General features: G+C 38.1%; 1 protein-coding gene across 1 annotated transcript in view; it reads left to right on the top strand.

Moving 5' to 3' along the window:
• RNF141 (ring finger protein 141) overlaps nucleotides 1-14,992 on the top strand; it is a 41,300-nt gene that overhangs the window by 11,908 nt on the left and 14,400 nt on the right. Inside the window, exons 2-4 of the mRNA XM_032240741.1 lie at nucleotides 5,467-5,658; nucleotides 8,886-8,994; nucleotides 13,997-14,178. Of these exons, the coding sequence (XP_032096632.1) occupies nucleotides 5,516-5,658; nucleotides 8,886-8,994; nucleotides 13,997-14,178 (434 nt within the window). The 5' untranslated portion in view covers nucleotides 5,467-5,515. The remainder of the gene's footprint in view (nucleotides 1-5,466; nucleotides 5,659-8,885; nucleotides 8,995-13,996; nucleotides 14,179-14,992) is intronic.

Raw genomic sequence — 14,992 nt, 5'->3', positions numbered from 1 at the left:
TTGAGCAGTGGCTTGTAGTTCTCCTTGAAGAGGTCCTTTACATTCCTTGTTAGTTGTATTCCTAGGTATTTTATTCTCTTTGTGGCAATTGTGAATGGAAGTTTGTTCTTGATTTGGCTCTCTTTAAGTCTGTTATTGGTGTATAGGAATGCATGTGATTTTTGCACATTGATTTTGTATCCTGAGACTTTGCTGAACTTGCTTATCAGTTTCAGGAGGTTTGGGGCTGAGACAATGGGGTCTTCTAGATATACAATCATGTCATCTGCAAATAGAGACAATTTGACTTCCTCCTTTCCTATTTGAATGCCCTTTATTTCTTTTTCTTGCCTGATTGCTCTGGCTAGAACTTCTAATACTATATTGAATAGCAGTGGTGAGAGAGGGCATCCTTGTCTGGTGCCATATTTCAAGGGGAATGCTTCAAGTTTTTGCCCATTCAGTATGATATTGGCTGTTGGTTTGTCATAAATAGCTTTTATTATTTTGAGATAAGTTCCATTGATACCTAGCTTATTGAGTGTTTTTAGCATAAAGGGCTGTTGAATTTTGTCAAAGGCCTTCTCTGCATCAATTGAGATAATCATGTGGTTTTTGTCTTTGGTTCTGTTTATGTGGTGAATTACGTTTATAGACTTGCGTATGTTGAACCAGCCTTGCATCCCCGGGATGAAGCCTACTTGATCATGGTGGATAAGCTTTTTGATGTGCTGTTGCAATCGGCTTGTCAGTATTTTATTGAAGATTTTTGCATCTATGTTCATCATGGATATTGGCCTGTAGTTTTCTTTTCTTGTTGAGTCTCTGCCGGGTTTTGGAATCAGGTTGATGTTGGTCTCATAAAATGATTTGGGAAGAATTCCCTCTTTTTGTATTGTTTGGAATAGTTTCAGAAGAAATGGTACCAGCTCCTCTTTGTATGTCTGGTAGAATTCAGCTGTGAACCCATCTGGACCTGGGCTTTTTTTGGGTGGTAAGCTCTTAATTGCTGCCTCAACTTCAGACCTTGTTATGGGTCTGTTCAGGGTTTCGGCTTCTTCCTGGTTTAGGCTTGGCAGGAGGCAAGTGTCCAGGAATTTATCCATTTCTTCCAGGTTTACTAGTTTATGTGCATAGAGTTGTTTGTAATAATCTCTGATGATGGTTTGAATTTCTGTGGAATCTGTGGTGATATCCCCTTTATCGTTTTTTATTGCATCAATTTGGTTATTCTCTTCTTTTTTATTAATCTGGCTAGTGGTCTGTCTATTTTGTTGATCTTTTCAAAAAACCAGCTCCTGGATTTATTGATTTTTTGAAGGATTTTTTGTGTCTCTGTCTCCTTCAGTTCTGCTCTGATCTTAGCTATTTCTTGTCTTCTGCTAGACTTTGAGTTTTTTTGATCTTGCTCCTCTAACTCTTTCAGTTTTGACGATAGGGTGTCAATTTTTGATCTCTCCTTGCTTCTCATGTGGGCACTTATTGCTATATATTTTCCTCTAGAGACTGCTTTAAATGTGTCCCAGAGATTCTGGTATGTTGTGTCTTCATTCTCGTTGGTTTCGAAGAACATCTTTATTTCTGCCTTCATTTCATTGTTTATCCAGTCAACATTCAAGAGCAAGTTGTTCAGTTTCCATGAAGCTGTGCGGTTCTGGGTTAGTTTTTGAATTCTGAGTTCTAACTTGATTGCACTGTGGTCTGAGAGACTGTTTGTTACGATTTCCATTCTTTTGCATTTGCTGAGGAGTGATTTACTCCCAATTATGTGGTCAATTTTAGAGTAGGTGTGATGTGGTGCTGAGAAGAATGTATATTCTGTGGCTTTGGGGTGGAGAGTTCTGTAAATGTCTATTAGGTTTGCTTGGTCCAGGTCTGAGTTCAAGTCCTGGATATCCTTTTTAATTTTCTGTCTGGTTGATCTGTCTAATGTTGACAATGGGGTGTTAAAGTCTCCCACTATTATTGTGTGGGAGTCTATGTCTCTTTGTAAGTCATTAAGAACTTGCCTTATGTATCTGGGTGCTCCTGTATTGGGTGCATATATATTTAGGATCGTTAGCTCTTCTTGTTGCATTGATCCTTTTACCATTATGTAATGTCCCTCTTTGTCTCTTATGATCTTTGTTGCTTTAAAGTCTAATTTATCAGAGATGAGAATTGCAACTCCTGCTTTTTTTTGCTCTCCATTTGCTTGGTAAATCTTCCTCCATCCCTTTATTTTGAGCCTTTGTGTATCCTTGCATGTGAGATGGGTTTTGTCTTTTTATCCAATTTGCCAGTCTGTGTCTTTTGATTGGGGCATTTAGTCCATTTACATTTAGGGTTAATATTGTTATGTGTGAATTTGATACTGCCATTTTGGTGCTAGCTGGCTGTTTTGCCCTTTAGTTGAGCTGGTACTTGTTGTTCCTTTATATGTGTAGAGCCTCTTTCAGGAGCTCTTGTAGAGCTGGCCTGGTGGTGATGAAATCTCTGAGTACTTGCATGTTCCCAAAGGATTTTATTTTTCCTTCACTTATGAAGCTTAGTTTGGCTGGATAGGAGATTCTGGGTTGAAAGTTCTTTTCTTTAAGGATGTTGAATATTGGCCCCCATTCTCTTCTGGCTTGTAGGGTTTCTGCTGAGAGATCTGCTGTGAGTCTGATGGGCTTCCCTTTATGGGCAACCCGACCTTTCTCTCTTGCTGCCCTTAGTATTTTCTCCTTCATTTCGACCCTGGTGAATCTGACGATTATGTGCCTTGGGGTTGCTCTTCTTGACGAATATCTTTGTGGTGTTCTCTGTATTTCCTGGACTTGAATGTTTGCCTGCCTTGCTAGGTTGGGGAAGTTTTCCTGGATAATATCCTGAAGAGTATTTTCCAGCTTGGATTCATTCTCTTCGTCGCATTCGGGTACGCCTATCAAATGTAGATTAGGTCTTTTCACATAGTCCCACATTTCTTGGAGACTTTGTTCATTCCTTTTTACCCTTTTTTCTCCAGTCTTGCCTTCCCATTTTATTTCATTGAGTTGATCTTCGACCTCTGATATCCTTTCTTCTGCTTGGTCCATTCGGCTGTTGATACTTGTGCATGCTTCACGAAGTTCTCGTGTTGCGTTTTTCAGCTCCATCAATTCACTTGTATTCCTTTCTATTTTGTCCATTCTTGTTAGCATTTCGTCAAATCTTTTTTCAAGGTTCTTAGTTTCTTTGCATTTGGTTAGAACATGTTCTTTAAGTTCACAGAAGTTTCTTACTACCCACCTTCTGAAGTCTGATTCTGTCATTTCATCACACTCGTTCTCCATCCAACCTTGCTGGTGAGGAGTTGTGATCCCTTTTAGGAGGAGAGGTGTTCTGGTTTCGGGTGTTTTCATCCTTTTTGCGCTGGTTTCTTCCCATCTTTAAGGATTTATCCACCTGTCGACTTTGTAGTTGCTGGCTTTCAGATTAGGTCTCAAATCTTTCAGATTGACGTTCTGTTTGTTGATGATGAGGTTATTTCTGTTTCTTGGTTTTCCTTCTGACAGTCTGGCCCCACTGCCGTAGGTCTGCTGAGGTTCACTCCAGGCCCTGCTTGCCTGGGGTTCACCTGCAGCAGCTGCTGAACAGCAACGGTTGTTACCAGTTTTCTTCTTCTGCTATCTTTGTCCCAGAAGGATACCCGCCTAGTGTCAATCTGATCTCTCTTTTATGAGGTGTCTTTTTGGATATATAGGGGTCAGGGAGCTGCTTGAGGAGACGGTCTCTTCTTTATAGGAGCTCAAATGGTGAGCTGTGAGCTCTGTTGTTCATTCAGAGCTGCTAGGCAGGTAGTTTTAGGTCTGCTGCAGCAGAACTCATAAACTGCTTTTTGTTCCCAGGTGCTCTGTCCCAGGGATTTAGGGCTTTATTTATGAGTTTCCGGATTTAGGGCTTTATTTATGAGTTTCCGTTATGCTGCCGCCTTTTTTTTTTTTTTTTTCCTTCAGACCTGCCCAGCCCAGCAAGGAGGCAGCCTAGTCACTGTCGGCCTATAGCAGCTTTGCTGAGCTGCTGTGGGCTCCGCCCTGCTGCCAAGTGAACTTCCCTGCAGTTCTGTTTATATGGGTATAGTTAGAACGGCTTTGGCGATGGTGGCCCGCCTCTCTTGGGGCGGAGTCTCTGCTGTGGCGGGTTGCCTTGGCAACGGCGGGCTGCCTCAGCAATGGTGGGTTGCAACGGCGGGCTGCCTCGGTAATGGCGGACACCCCTCCCCCACAGAGCTGGACTGTCCCGGGTTCAGCTGCGCTTGCTGTGAAACTCTCAATCCAGAGTTTCTGGTTGCTGTTCTTTTGTGGGGGTGGGACCAGCCGAGCCTGATCGCCTGGCTCCCTGCCTCAGAGCCTTTTTTAAGTTGGTGTTCCAGTCGCCTGTTGAAGAGGCGCCGGGGTCTGTTTTCCCCTGTGGCCACTCACTGCGCTGGCTTAAACAGCGGCACTGAGGTTTGTGGCGCTTTTTTTTCTTTTTTTTTGCCCTGGAATCTACTGTCCTGGTTCTCTGCTCAGTCCCCTTTTTGAACCAGCGTATGGGCGACTTCCCGTGGCTCCAATCGCCAGCCTAAAGGGCCCCCGGACCAGTGTATTTTGTACGGAGAACCGCAGCTCCGGGGCGCTGACAAAGCAGCCGCGCGGGGCAAAGCAGCGGTGTGGCCGGCACAGCCGCGCTGGCCGAAACAGCCGCGCTGGCGACCGTGGAGCACCTCTGCCCGGGAATTTCCTAGTCTGTGGGCAATAAAAACGCGGCGTCCACTCACCCTCTGCGCTTTCACTGGGAGCTGCAATCCTGAGCTGTTCCTAAACGGCCATCTTGGATCGTCCCCTAAATAAAGGAATTCAACAAATTTTTTTAGCTGATAGAAGTATATTGTGAGCCAGTATGTCAATGTAGATAAGAATGTAAGTACTAGAATCTGAAAAACAAATTCCAAGTTCACTTTCACCACTTACAACTGAGTAACTTTAGATAAGTCACCTAGCTGTTTCCCCATCTGTGGAAAATAGGGAGGATTATAATATTGTCTGCCTCTTAGGATTGTTGTATGAAGTAGCTGACATAAAATATGGAAAACAGTGTGGAGTCTGACGTGGTAAGCAGTCAGGAAATGTTCTTTGGAAAATTATATAAGGTAGACAAGATTCCTCTTAAATACAATTACTTGAATGCCTCTGTGTGTGTGTGTGTGTGTGTGTGTGTGTGTGTGCGTGCGCACGCGCGCTTTAGCAGTTTTTGACTTGGTAAACTTACAAGAATTAGAGGTTCATCACCACCACCTCCCCCCGGTGATATATAAGTGAATCCTGTTTTCTCATTTAGCTATGTGAATCTGAAAACCATAGTCATTTAAATTCTACCTTAGACTCATGTAGGTCTACTCAGCTCTCACTTAAAGGTATTCCTAATTTTTCTTTATTTTTTTTGAAGAATGGGTACGTTGCTGTTTTTGTATTATATGTAAAAGTAACTTTTCTGTATATTTGACAGAAACTATGTGAAGCAACACTTTCTGGATTTTGAAAGACATCATTTCATCATGGGACAGCAAATTTCGGATCAGACACAGCTGGTTATTAGCAAGTTACCAGAAAAAGTAGCAAAACATGTCACATTGGTTCGAGAAAGTGGCTCCTTAACTTATGAAGAATTTCTTGGGAGAGTAGCTGAGCTTAATGATGTGTAAGCCTTGCTCTTTTTGTATTTCATTTTTCCACCGATGTATGTATGCCCTATATGTCATCACTATGTAAGACGTTAACCAGAGGCATTGATTGGTAAGACTTAAATGTTTTCAGTTAGCAATTGAGTACCTATTATAGCTATGTAGCTTTTTGAAATATTTATTATCTATTATGTCTGTGTAGCTTTTTGAAAATGTGTAATGGGGAAAGAAGAGATGGAAGGAACTTAAAATGGAACTTGGAACACAGCGCAGGCATATTGAAGCAATTCTAGGATACAGTAGTACAACCCAACATCTCAATTTTATACCAATAGACTCTTGTTTGAAAGCACTAAAGGGTTGCATAAAATGGAATATGCAGATTGGCCATTCTAGGAAAAGAGTCCTAGGATAGTCAAAGGTAACACCGAGAAGATTTCTGTACATGAACCAATTGTGTGTGTGTGTGTGTGTGTGTGTGTGTGTGTATGTATACACACACATATATATATATACTGTTTTTTACTGCCAGAGGAATACATATGTAGTAGTACTAGCTCAATTTTGCCACTGAGAAATAACATATTTCTTAATTAATATATTCTAATTAGTTAACACCTTTAAATTTCTACTTAAGTCTTTGAATAGATTTTTTAAATGGAATATAAATTTCTCTGCCTTCTTAAAGAGCACACCTAATACCACTTAGTCTTTTATTAATTTATTGTTTATTATATCAATTTTGGTATTGATCCATATAGAAGCTATTAAAATATATAGGGCACTTTGTCCCTGAATGGCCCCAGACTGCTGTGCTTTTTAAATACAACTTTTTTGCTGTTTATTTTCTCCCTTGGTGACAGTTGGGCAGATGTCATGTCTTTCTTTTAAATCTGCCTCTGGCAACATCCACATCCACCTTTATATATATCTTCTAACCCCTGGGAATATAATTAGAATTTATGGAGTCACCTCTTAAATGAGATCATAAAGGTCTCTCTTAAGTCTCTTCAACTTAGATAACATTCATTGAGCACATAGTATGTGCAAGGCACTCTGCTAAGGACTAGACCTTTTAATTGAGGGCTAAATTGATTGCCTAGATATTAATGGCAGGACCACCTCTCTGAATCTCAGATTTCCTGTTATCCCACATTACCTCCCCTTAAGAAGGCTGAATGAAATCATCTGGCAGTTCAGGATCACTTAATATATAAACTTACAATACTGTAGTCACTATTAATAGTTTAAGGTAAGATATATGAACACACTCCCTAGGCATGACCGTGGTATTAGGTGTTAACAGACATACTTGGCAATCTGGAACACATTAGATAAGCTTGACATACTGTCTTTATGTGAAGATATACTGTCTTTATTGTGAAGAATAAAGACTGTCTTAAATGTTATCTTAGAAGGTGGTTTAAGAAGACTGGATTTCATTCATTAAAAAACAAAACCTGTATATAGGGGGGTGTATGTGTGTAGAAAATGAACTAAACTATTCCCAGTGCTTGTCTCATGGTTGGGAGATAGTGGGAAAAGAAGGCAGATGGGGGATTTTACATTTTACTGTGTGTATTTATGTATTTTATGATAAAAATGTAGTCATTGGTTTTTAAAATTCTAGCATTTATTTTTTTTAATTATCCAAAGGGTAGTGTTTGAAGCATTACTTCTGGGACCATATTCTTAAGGAATTTTTAAAATAGGACTGTGAATTTAGTAATATCACAAAAGAGTGGAATGCTTTTTTGTGTTTTCAACTCTTATGAGCAGTCATCAATGACATTTACCATTCCTTTAGAGTCTTGGAATTTATATTCACAAACCCAGTCTATTGTATAAAATTTTGCCCTTTAGCCTAAAGGTACAGGTATTAGATAAAATGAACTCTATAAAACTATTCACAAACTAAGCTTACTGTGTGATACAGAGGTCTTCCTTTTATTTATTTAGCACAGAACACTTCTGACTGGATTTGTTTTTTAAAACCAATCCCCGTGGGTCAGAGTTGGGCATTTCAGACATGCAATGATCTTCAAGAACTGTAAAATTAAACCTATACACGACGAAGTGTGGCTTGGCAGCTTGAAAACAGAACTGGAAACTGGCACAGCTGAATTATTTTCACAGAATACTTTGTTTACTAAGGCTAGTTGCTTAACTTTTGATGGCCTCATTTTATTGAGCTGTAAGTCACTTAGTTGAGTGTGATATTCCCACTGGTGCCGAGAGAGAGTTGTTAGTAATGATAAAAGGGAACTACAATACTTAAACATGTCTTTGAACTGATTTAAATTAATGTTGATAGTATAATATTGCATTACCTTCTAAAAGTGATATATTTTTATGTTAAACTCCTGTAGCTCTCTAAATTAAAATTACTCTGCTAGGGGAGGACAGTAGAGCTATATATAAAGTGTCTCAAATCAGTTGTTTTATTTGATCCAGTCCCAAATTATCTGAACAAAAACTTTCCAGAGGTTTGTTAATATTGTTGCTTAAACAAGGACTCAACCAAGGGCAAGGTGTTTTTCATGCTTTATATACATTTTAAGTAATAGTCAAAATTTTGATAAATGACACCAGCTAACTTTTTTTTTTTTTTTTTTTTTTTGAGACGGAGTCTCATGCTGTTGCTCAGGCTGGAGTACAATGGTATGATCTCAGCTCACTGCAGCCTCTGCCTCCTGGGTCCAAGCGATTCTCCTGCCTCAGCCTCCTGAGTAGCTGAGATTACAGGTGCACACCATAACACCTGGTTAATTTTTGTATTTTTAGTAGAGACAAGGTTTCACCATATTGGTCAGGCTGGTCTTGAACTCCTAACCTCATGATCTACCCACCTCGGCCTCCTAAAGTTTTGGAATTACAGGCGATAGCCACTGTGCCCATCCCACCTTTTTTTTTAAGTCTCTGATTTCTCAGACTTATTTTTCTAAATGTCTTTGTTAGAAATTTAAAGACCATTGAGATATGGATGTTATGAAGAGAGATTTATAAATGTCATCCCACTAAGCTGTTGACTTTAAAAACCTTAGAAATTAAGTTGCATGTTTATGTTCAAAATATTCTGTATCCCTGTTTTAAGAATCCAGTTAGTATAATCATTGTTATTTGTCTTTGTGTGTTTTTTTCATATTTCCTTCTGTTTGAAAGTGTTTCTTCAATTAGTTTCACAGCTCTATTATTTTATTGATTTTTTTTTTTACAAAATTAACATGTGCTTGTCTCTTTTCAGAACTGCTAAAGTGGCTTCTGGTCAGGAAAAACATCTTCTCTTTGAGGTACAACCTGGGTCTGATTCCTCTGCTTTTTGGAAAGTGGTTGTACGGGTGGTCTGTACCAAGGTGAGACTGATAGAGACTTCCACCTCTGAGCTTAAGCTATTTTGGTGGCCAGAACCATATTTAATAGTGTAAGATAATGCATATAAATTTTAATAACTTGGTGGTTTGTAAAACATAGTTTTGATACTGTGATTGCCTTGTAGCTAGCTGTTTGAATCTTAGCGTTGTCTGATTGCTATAAAACAGGGGTTTTTATAATAAAATTCTTTTTTGCCTCAATATCTCTAACCATTACATCATACTAACCTATCTGTTTTTGGATTTGTAGCTGACTATAGAGTGCTAAGTTGACACCCTATTTAGCTTTAAGATGATACTTGAAAAATTAATGTTATCTCAAGATTATTTCTTTTAAGAATACATTGATTCATTAAAAAGGAAAAAGATCCATTGAAACAGTTTTTTGGGGAGTTTGTTTTTTAGTAATTTTTAGTTATGAGATAGATTTTTTGCCATCATGCATTGTGTTTCTTAGTTCACCTCTAACTCCACTACAAATACAATGGCAGCTGTCATTGAGTATTAAAAAGCCTCAACCACCATTAAGTGGATTCAGATAGACAGTTCTTAACCTATTTGAGGCCATAGACCTTTTGATTAAATGAAGGCATGAATTTTATTAGGCCACCTCCTCTCCCCACCCTGGCTCTAAAACAAACAACAAAATCATCCATATGCATATAAACCATAAATTGGGCATTCATGAGTGCTCTGAAGTTCATTCCTGATCAACCCATAAAGACTCCCTGGTTTGGAGATTTTTCCCTTGAGTCACGGACCCTAGAAGTTACCCAGATAACGCGCCTTATTTCCTCAGTAGATTGTCAGTTTTACCCATACTATGTTTCGCTTCCGGTTGATTTAAGTAAACATTTAAGCTCAGGTGTGAGGGGCACTGGGAATATATGATAAATAAGACAAATTTCATGCTCCCAAATTTCATGCTCCCAAACAGACTGATCTCTCTCTCTTCTGATCCAGATTACCACAGATTTTGTATTAATCTCTATACTTCCAAACTCTTCTTCAAAGTCTAATTTATGCTGCTGTGAGATTAACCTTTCTATAGCACAGCTCTTATGAGATCACTGCCTTGTTTAAAATTCCTCAGTAATTCCATCTTGCCTACCAAATAGCCCCAAATCCTACAATATGGCTCCAAACTATCTTTTCTGCATTAGTTACAATTATCTTCTTTTGCTCTGCATTCTATGTTAGCTTTCTAGTTCAGTGCATCTGTTTATTGTGTTCCCTCAACTAGGTTGTCCATTCCTTCCATTAGGAAGTTACAGAAAATTCCTGTTAAACCAGTTTAAACAAAAACAATATTTATTTTCTCACTTATCGACAAATCATAGGTCCATAGGATCCTAGCTGCAACCCTCTGTAGGATTGGTTAAATTAAAGACCCAGCAGATGTCACTTCTGAACTCACTGGTCAGTATTGGGTCATATCCCCTTCATACACCTACACTGGCAGAGGGAATATGATTAGCATGATTGGTTTGGATTAGACTAACCAGGATTGACTCCTGAGTCATTTTGGGGAATGGTAGACACAAAAAATCAGGTTCTGCTGGCAGTGAAAAGGAAGAATCGTATTTGGATAATCACCCAGTAGTTTTTGCCGCATCTTTTATTTCTGCATATCTAAACCTAATGTCTCTAAAGGTCCACCTCAGATATCATCTCATCCATTAAGTCTTCTGGATACAATTTCTCTTGCCTCTTCCAGATTCCAACAGCACATTATTTATACTTTACAATTAAATTCTGCATTACAAAAAAAGTTATTTGTTTAGGTTCTTAGCTCCCATTAAGATAGTAACCCCCCGAGGGCAGGAACTATGTCTAGATTCATTCTTGTATCTCTTACAGCCTGTAATATAGTGCTCTGCACATGGTAGGAACTCAGTATATGTTAAGTGAACAAAAAAAAATGTTGAAATAATACTTTTTAAATGACTGGGATAGGTTGAAGCTTTCCTTGTTCAGTGATACAATATATTACCTAAATGACATTTACTGTCCATCTTTATTTCATAAAGTACTCAGCTCATGTTGAAGAGGCCAATATAAATTGTAGAAAGCTAAGGGGATATGAATATATCAGGTTTTTCATCCCTTAGTTTTTTGTTGTTCTTTGACAAACACAGACAAGGTTTAATTTTATTAGTAGTCAAATTCCTTGTTTGCTTCAATATCTCTAACATCTGTATGTGATTAAACATCTTCCTTAAAATAAGATTCTAAGTAGAGAAACAAAAGTACTAAACACAATTAGGTATTTTTTCATGTGGTTTTTCTTGATTTTAGAGCTACTCTAAAGAAAATTTTTTATTTGCATTCCTTGGGTTCTTTCTGAAAGAATCTGAGAGGTCAGTATTTATATTAGAAAGTGGGCAAGCTTACCATGAAAAATTGATAGGAGGCTGAAAGCTTCACATTTCTTAATGTTAAACAACTTTAAAAAACTTGTACTTTAACCCCCTGTATTTACATTGTCTTTATCTTGACTATCTGCTGTCTGTCATGATTATCCTCAAATAATATTTAATCCATTATAAAAAATTATCTAAATTATGTTTACATGGAATATTTTATGGAAATAATATTAGAAAAGTAAGAGATTAATTAAAAGTTGGGTACTAAGGTGTCTGTTAAGGACTGTATGAATTGTATTATTTCATCTTCCTTTTTACTTAGACAAACTTCTTGGAATCATTCTTGACTTTTCTTTGTTTCTCATACCTCGCAATCAATCCATAAGTGAATCCTGTCACGTTTCTCTTCAAAATGTATTCAGAATCTAGCTAGTTTTTACCATCTGCGCTACTTCCACCCTATTTCTAGTGACCATCCTCTCTCACCAGGATTATTCCAGTAGCCGCCTAACTGCCTGCTTCTGCTCTTGCCCTGCTTCTCTCTATTCTCAGCATAACAACCAGTCTATTCCAAGCACAGCAACCAGTCTACTCCACATCACAATTTGAGATGTAAATTAGATCATATTATTCCTTGGCTCAAAACCCTCCAGTGAATTCTCATGCACTTGGAATCAAAGCCACAGTTATTACTGAAATCAGCAAAGTCCTATATATTCTGCTCCCACCTCACCCTCTCCTCTGTCTTCTACCACTCCTCCCTCTGTCCTTCTGTCACTCTGTTGAAAACACTGGGCTTCTTGCGGGACTCTTTGTTTTCCTTGCCAGGTACACTTCTAAACAGGCTTTGTATTTCCTGTTCTCTCAGCCTGGAATGATCTTCCCCCTAGGCATCTATATGACTCATTTCAGCACCTCTTTCAGTTCTTAAATGTCAGCTTCTCTGTAAGGCCTTCCCTGTAACGCCTCAGCATTCCTTCTCCCCTGTTTCATCTTCTCCATTACACTTATTTTCATCTAGCCTAATCTGTATTTTATTTGTCTGTCTCTCCTACCGATCATGTAACTTGCTTGAGGGCAGAGATTTTGTTTTGTACACACTGTCACTAGTGCCTAGAGCAGTGCACATAGTACCAGTAACATCCGCATAATGAGTACTTAATAAATACTTGTTTCAGGAATCCTATGATGAGAATAGTTACAGTGTGATACTTTGCTATTTCTATACTAACCTTATATAGATTATTCTGTAATTTCTTCTGTACTATGCAGTTCCAAAGGACTACCCCAATTTCCTCAGCTCTGAAGATCTGTTTTGTAAGCCTCTATAAATTCCTGTTACTTTTAAATCGTATTCTCTACCTCATGTACAGTCTCTTATTCCAAAGAACCTTGTATATTTGCATCTCCAATAGATTTTACCTTCCCAAAATTTAATCAACTTTCTAATTATTAGAGATGGTTCTAAAATTTCTTAGCATGGTATATGACTCATTCTCGAGTCTCAGTACTTTCACTGCCTTCTCAAATAGTGAGCAATTAATAAATGTGTTACAGCTATTACTATTTTCATTAACAATATTCAAATGTTGGATAATATTTTAAAATGTGTAATCTAACTACCTCACTTTCTGATATCGCTAGGTCCATCAACACATTTCAGAATCACTTAAGTCACAGTTTTATGGCCCTCTATCTTTATCTCTCTTCCTATATTCTTCATTTCTTTCTAAGTATTTTCTGATTTTGCTTGTTCCACTTACTTTGATATGCACTTAATAGATTTCATGGCTTATTTCTTCTTCCCCAGTCTTCCATCCTATGTCTTGTGCTGAAAGGAAGTCTTTCACATCCCTAATCTTTCTCTGATTATGTCAAATTCTTCATCCAAGAACATTATACCATCACCTTACTGGCCTCACTCATTTTATTATGCCTCACTCCATGACTCCCCAAAGCTTATGAAAGCATTTTCCTCCACTTGCCCTAGATACCTTCTACATTAGATTATAAACTGGATGGAGGAGAGGTACAGCCTATAAAGGTACAACCTTTGGGCCACTGGTTTCAATTCATATTAAACGAGTTTTTTGATGAAACTCAAAATGGCCTTCTGGGAAAGCCACCTTTTATTATGATTTATTTTAAAACAATTTTCTTGCTTTAGTTTAGAAGTTTTGATACAAAATAGAACTTAAAGATATTTAAGAAAGTACTTGTTTGAGTTGTAGAATCTCAAGCGGTTGTTGAATTCAAATGAATCCTTTGTTTAAGAAATGCTTTAAGAAATTAAAGTGAAAGATTTGTCAATACTGATCTCTAAAATTTATTTCTTAACTCTGAGAAAGTCACCTCACCCATCAACAGGATAATGCCTAATTAATCTTATAGGGTTATTTTACTAAATGAGATAAACTTGTATAAGAACTTTGAACACCACAAATGTAGGGGACATGGTGTTATTTATGCAGACCCTTGCTTTCTTAGGTCATTTGCACATCCTGAAAACTCCTCTATTTCCTATGATGTTTGACTACACATTTGTTCCCCCTTTTTGGGAAAAATTGGTCCCAGAAATGATCAGCTTTTCTCTTTTTCATATTCTTTGTATTTTTTAGATTAACAAAAGCAGTGGCATTGTGGAGGCATCACGGATCATGAATTTGTACCAGTTTATTCAACTTTATAAAGATATCACAAGTCAAGCAGCAGGAGTATTAGCAAAAAGCTCCACCTCTGAAGAACGTGATGAAAGCTCATCCTCTGTAACATCTTGTCAGGCTAGTTTTTGGATGGGAAGGTATGTAATGCATAATTACTGTATTTCACCTTTTTTTCCAATATGCAAACAACTAAAATCTTATTAATATTTTTGCCGGTGCTGACTTTAGCATCTTAAATCTTTTTTTTCTCAGTTGGTATTGTATCTGAGATCAGTTTGGAGTTATTCTGTGCTTCAGATGTTGTTACAGTGCTAAAGTGGCTTGGATAGGTGTGGTGGCTCACACCTGTAATCTCAACATTTTGGGAGACCGAGGTGGGTGGATCATCTGAGGTCAGGAGTTTGTGACCAGCCTGGCCAACTTGGTGAAACCCTGTTTCTACTAAAAAAAAAAAAAAAAAAAAAAAAATTACAGACTTAGCTGGGTGTGGTGGCACATGCCTGTAATCCTAGCTGCTTGGGAGGCTGAGGCAGAAGAATCACTTGAACTCAGAAGACGGAGGTTGCTTTAACTGAGATCACGCCATTGCACTTCAGCGTGGGCAACAAGAGCTAAACTCTGTCTCAAAAAAATCAATAAAGTGGCTCACATCAGTTAACGTTTCTGTCACACTGGTCTCCAGGAATCCACTCTATATACATACGTTACAAAGGAGATAGTTAACACCCTCCTTATAATAGGTATTTAAGTTCTTAGACAGTCAAAGCTTTTTAGGGAATTAGGTCCAAGAATTTTGCAAAATCATCCCGGTTTTTCTTACAAATGTCTAATTGAAGCATTAAATTTTTAAATATTGCCTTCAGGACTTGGCAGTCCATTCAGGAATGAACAAAATGCATATACTGAATTACCAGAAGGGAATGAAGTCAGCCAGAGTTTTCTCTGATGGTG

Source organism: Sapajus apella, unplaced genomic scaffold (genome assembly GCF_009761245.1).
Source record: "Sapajus apella isolate SASKATOON/1434 unplaced genomic scaffold, GSC_monkey_1.0 scaffold47, whole genome shotgun sequence".
NCBI classification, from domain to species: Eukaryota; Metazoa; Chordata; class Mammalia; order Primates; family Cebidae; genus Sapajus; species Sapajus apella.
The sequence above is the reverse complement of the archived record's forward strand: the minus strand, read 5'-3'. Positions and strand labels throughout refer to the sequence as shown.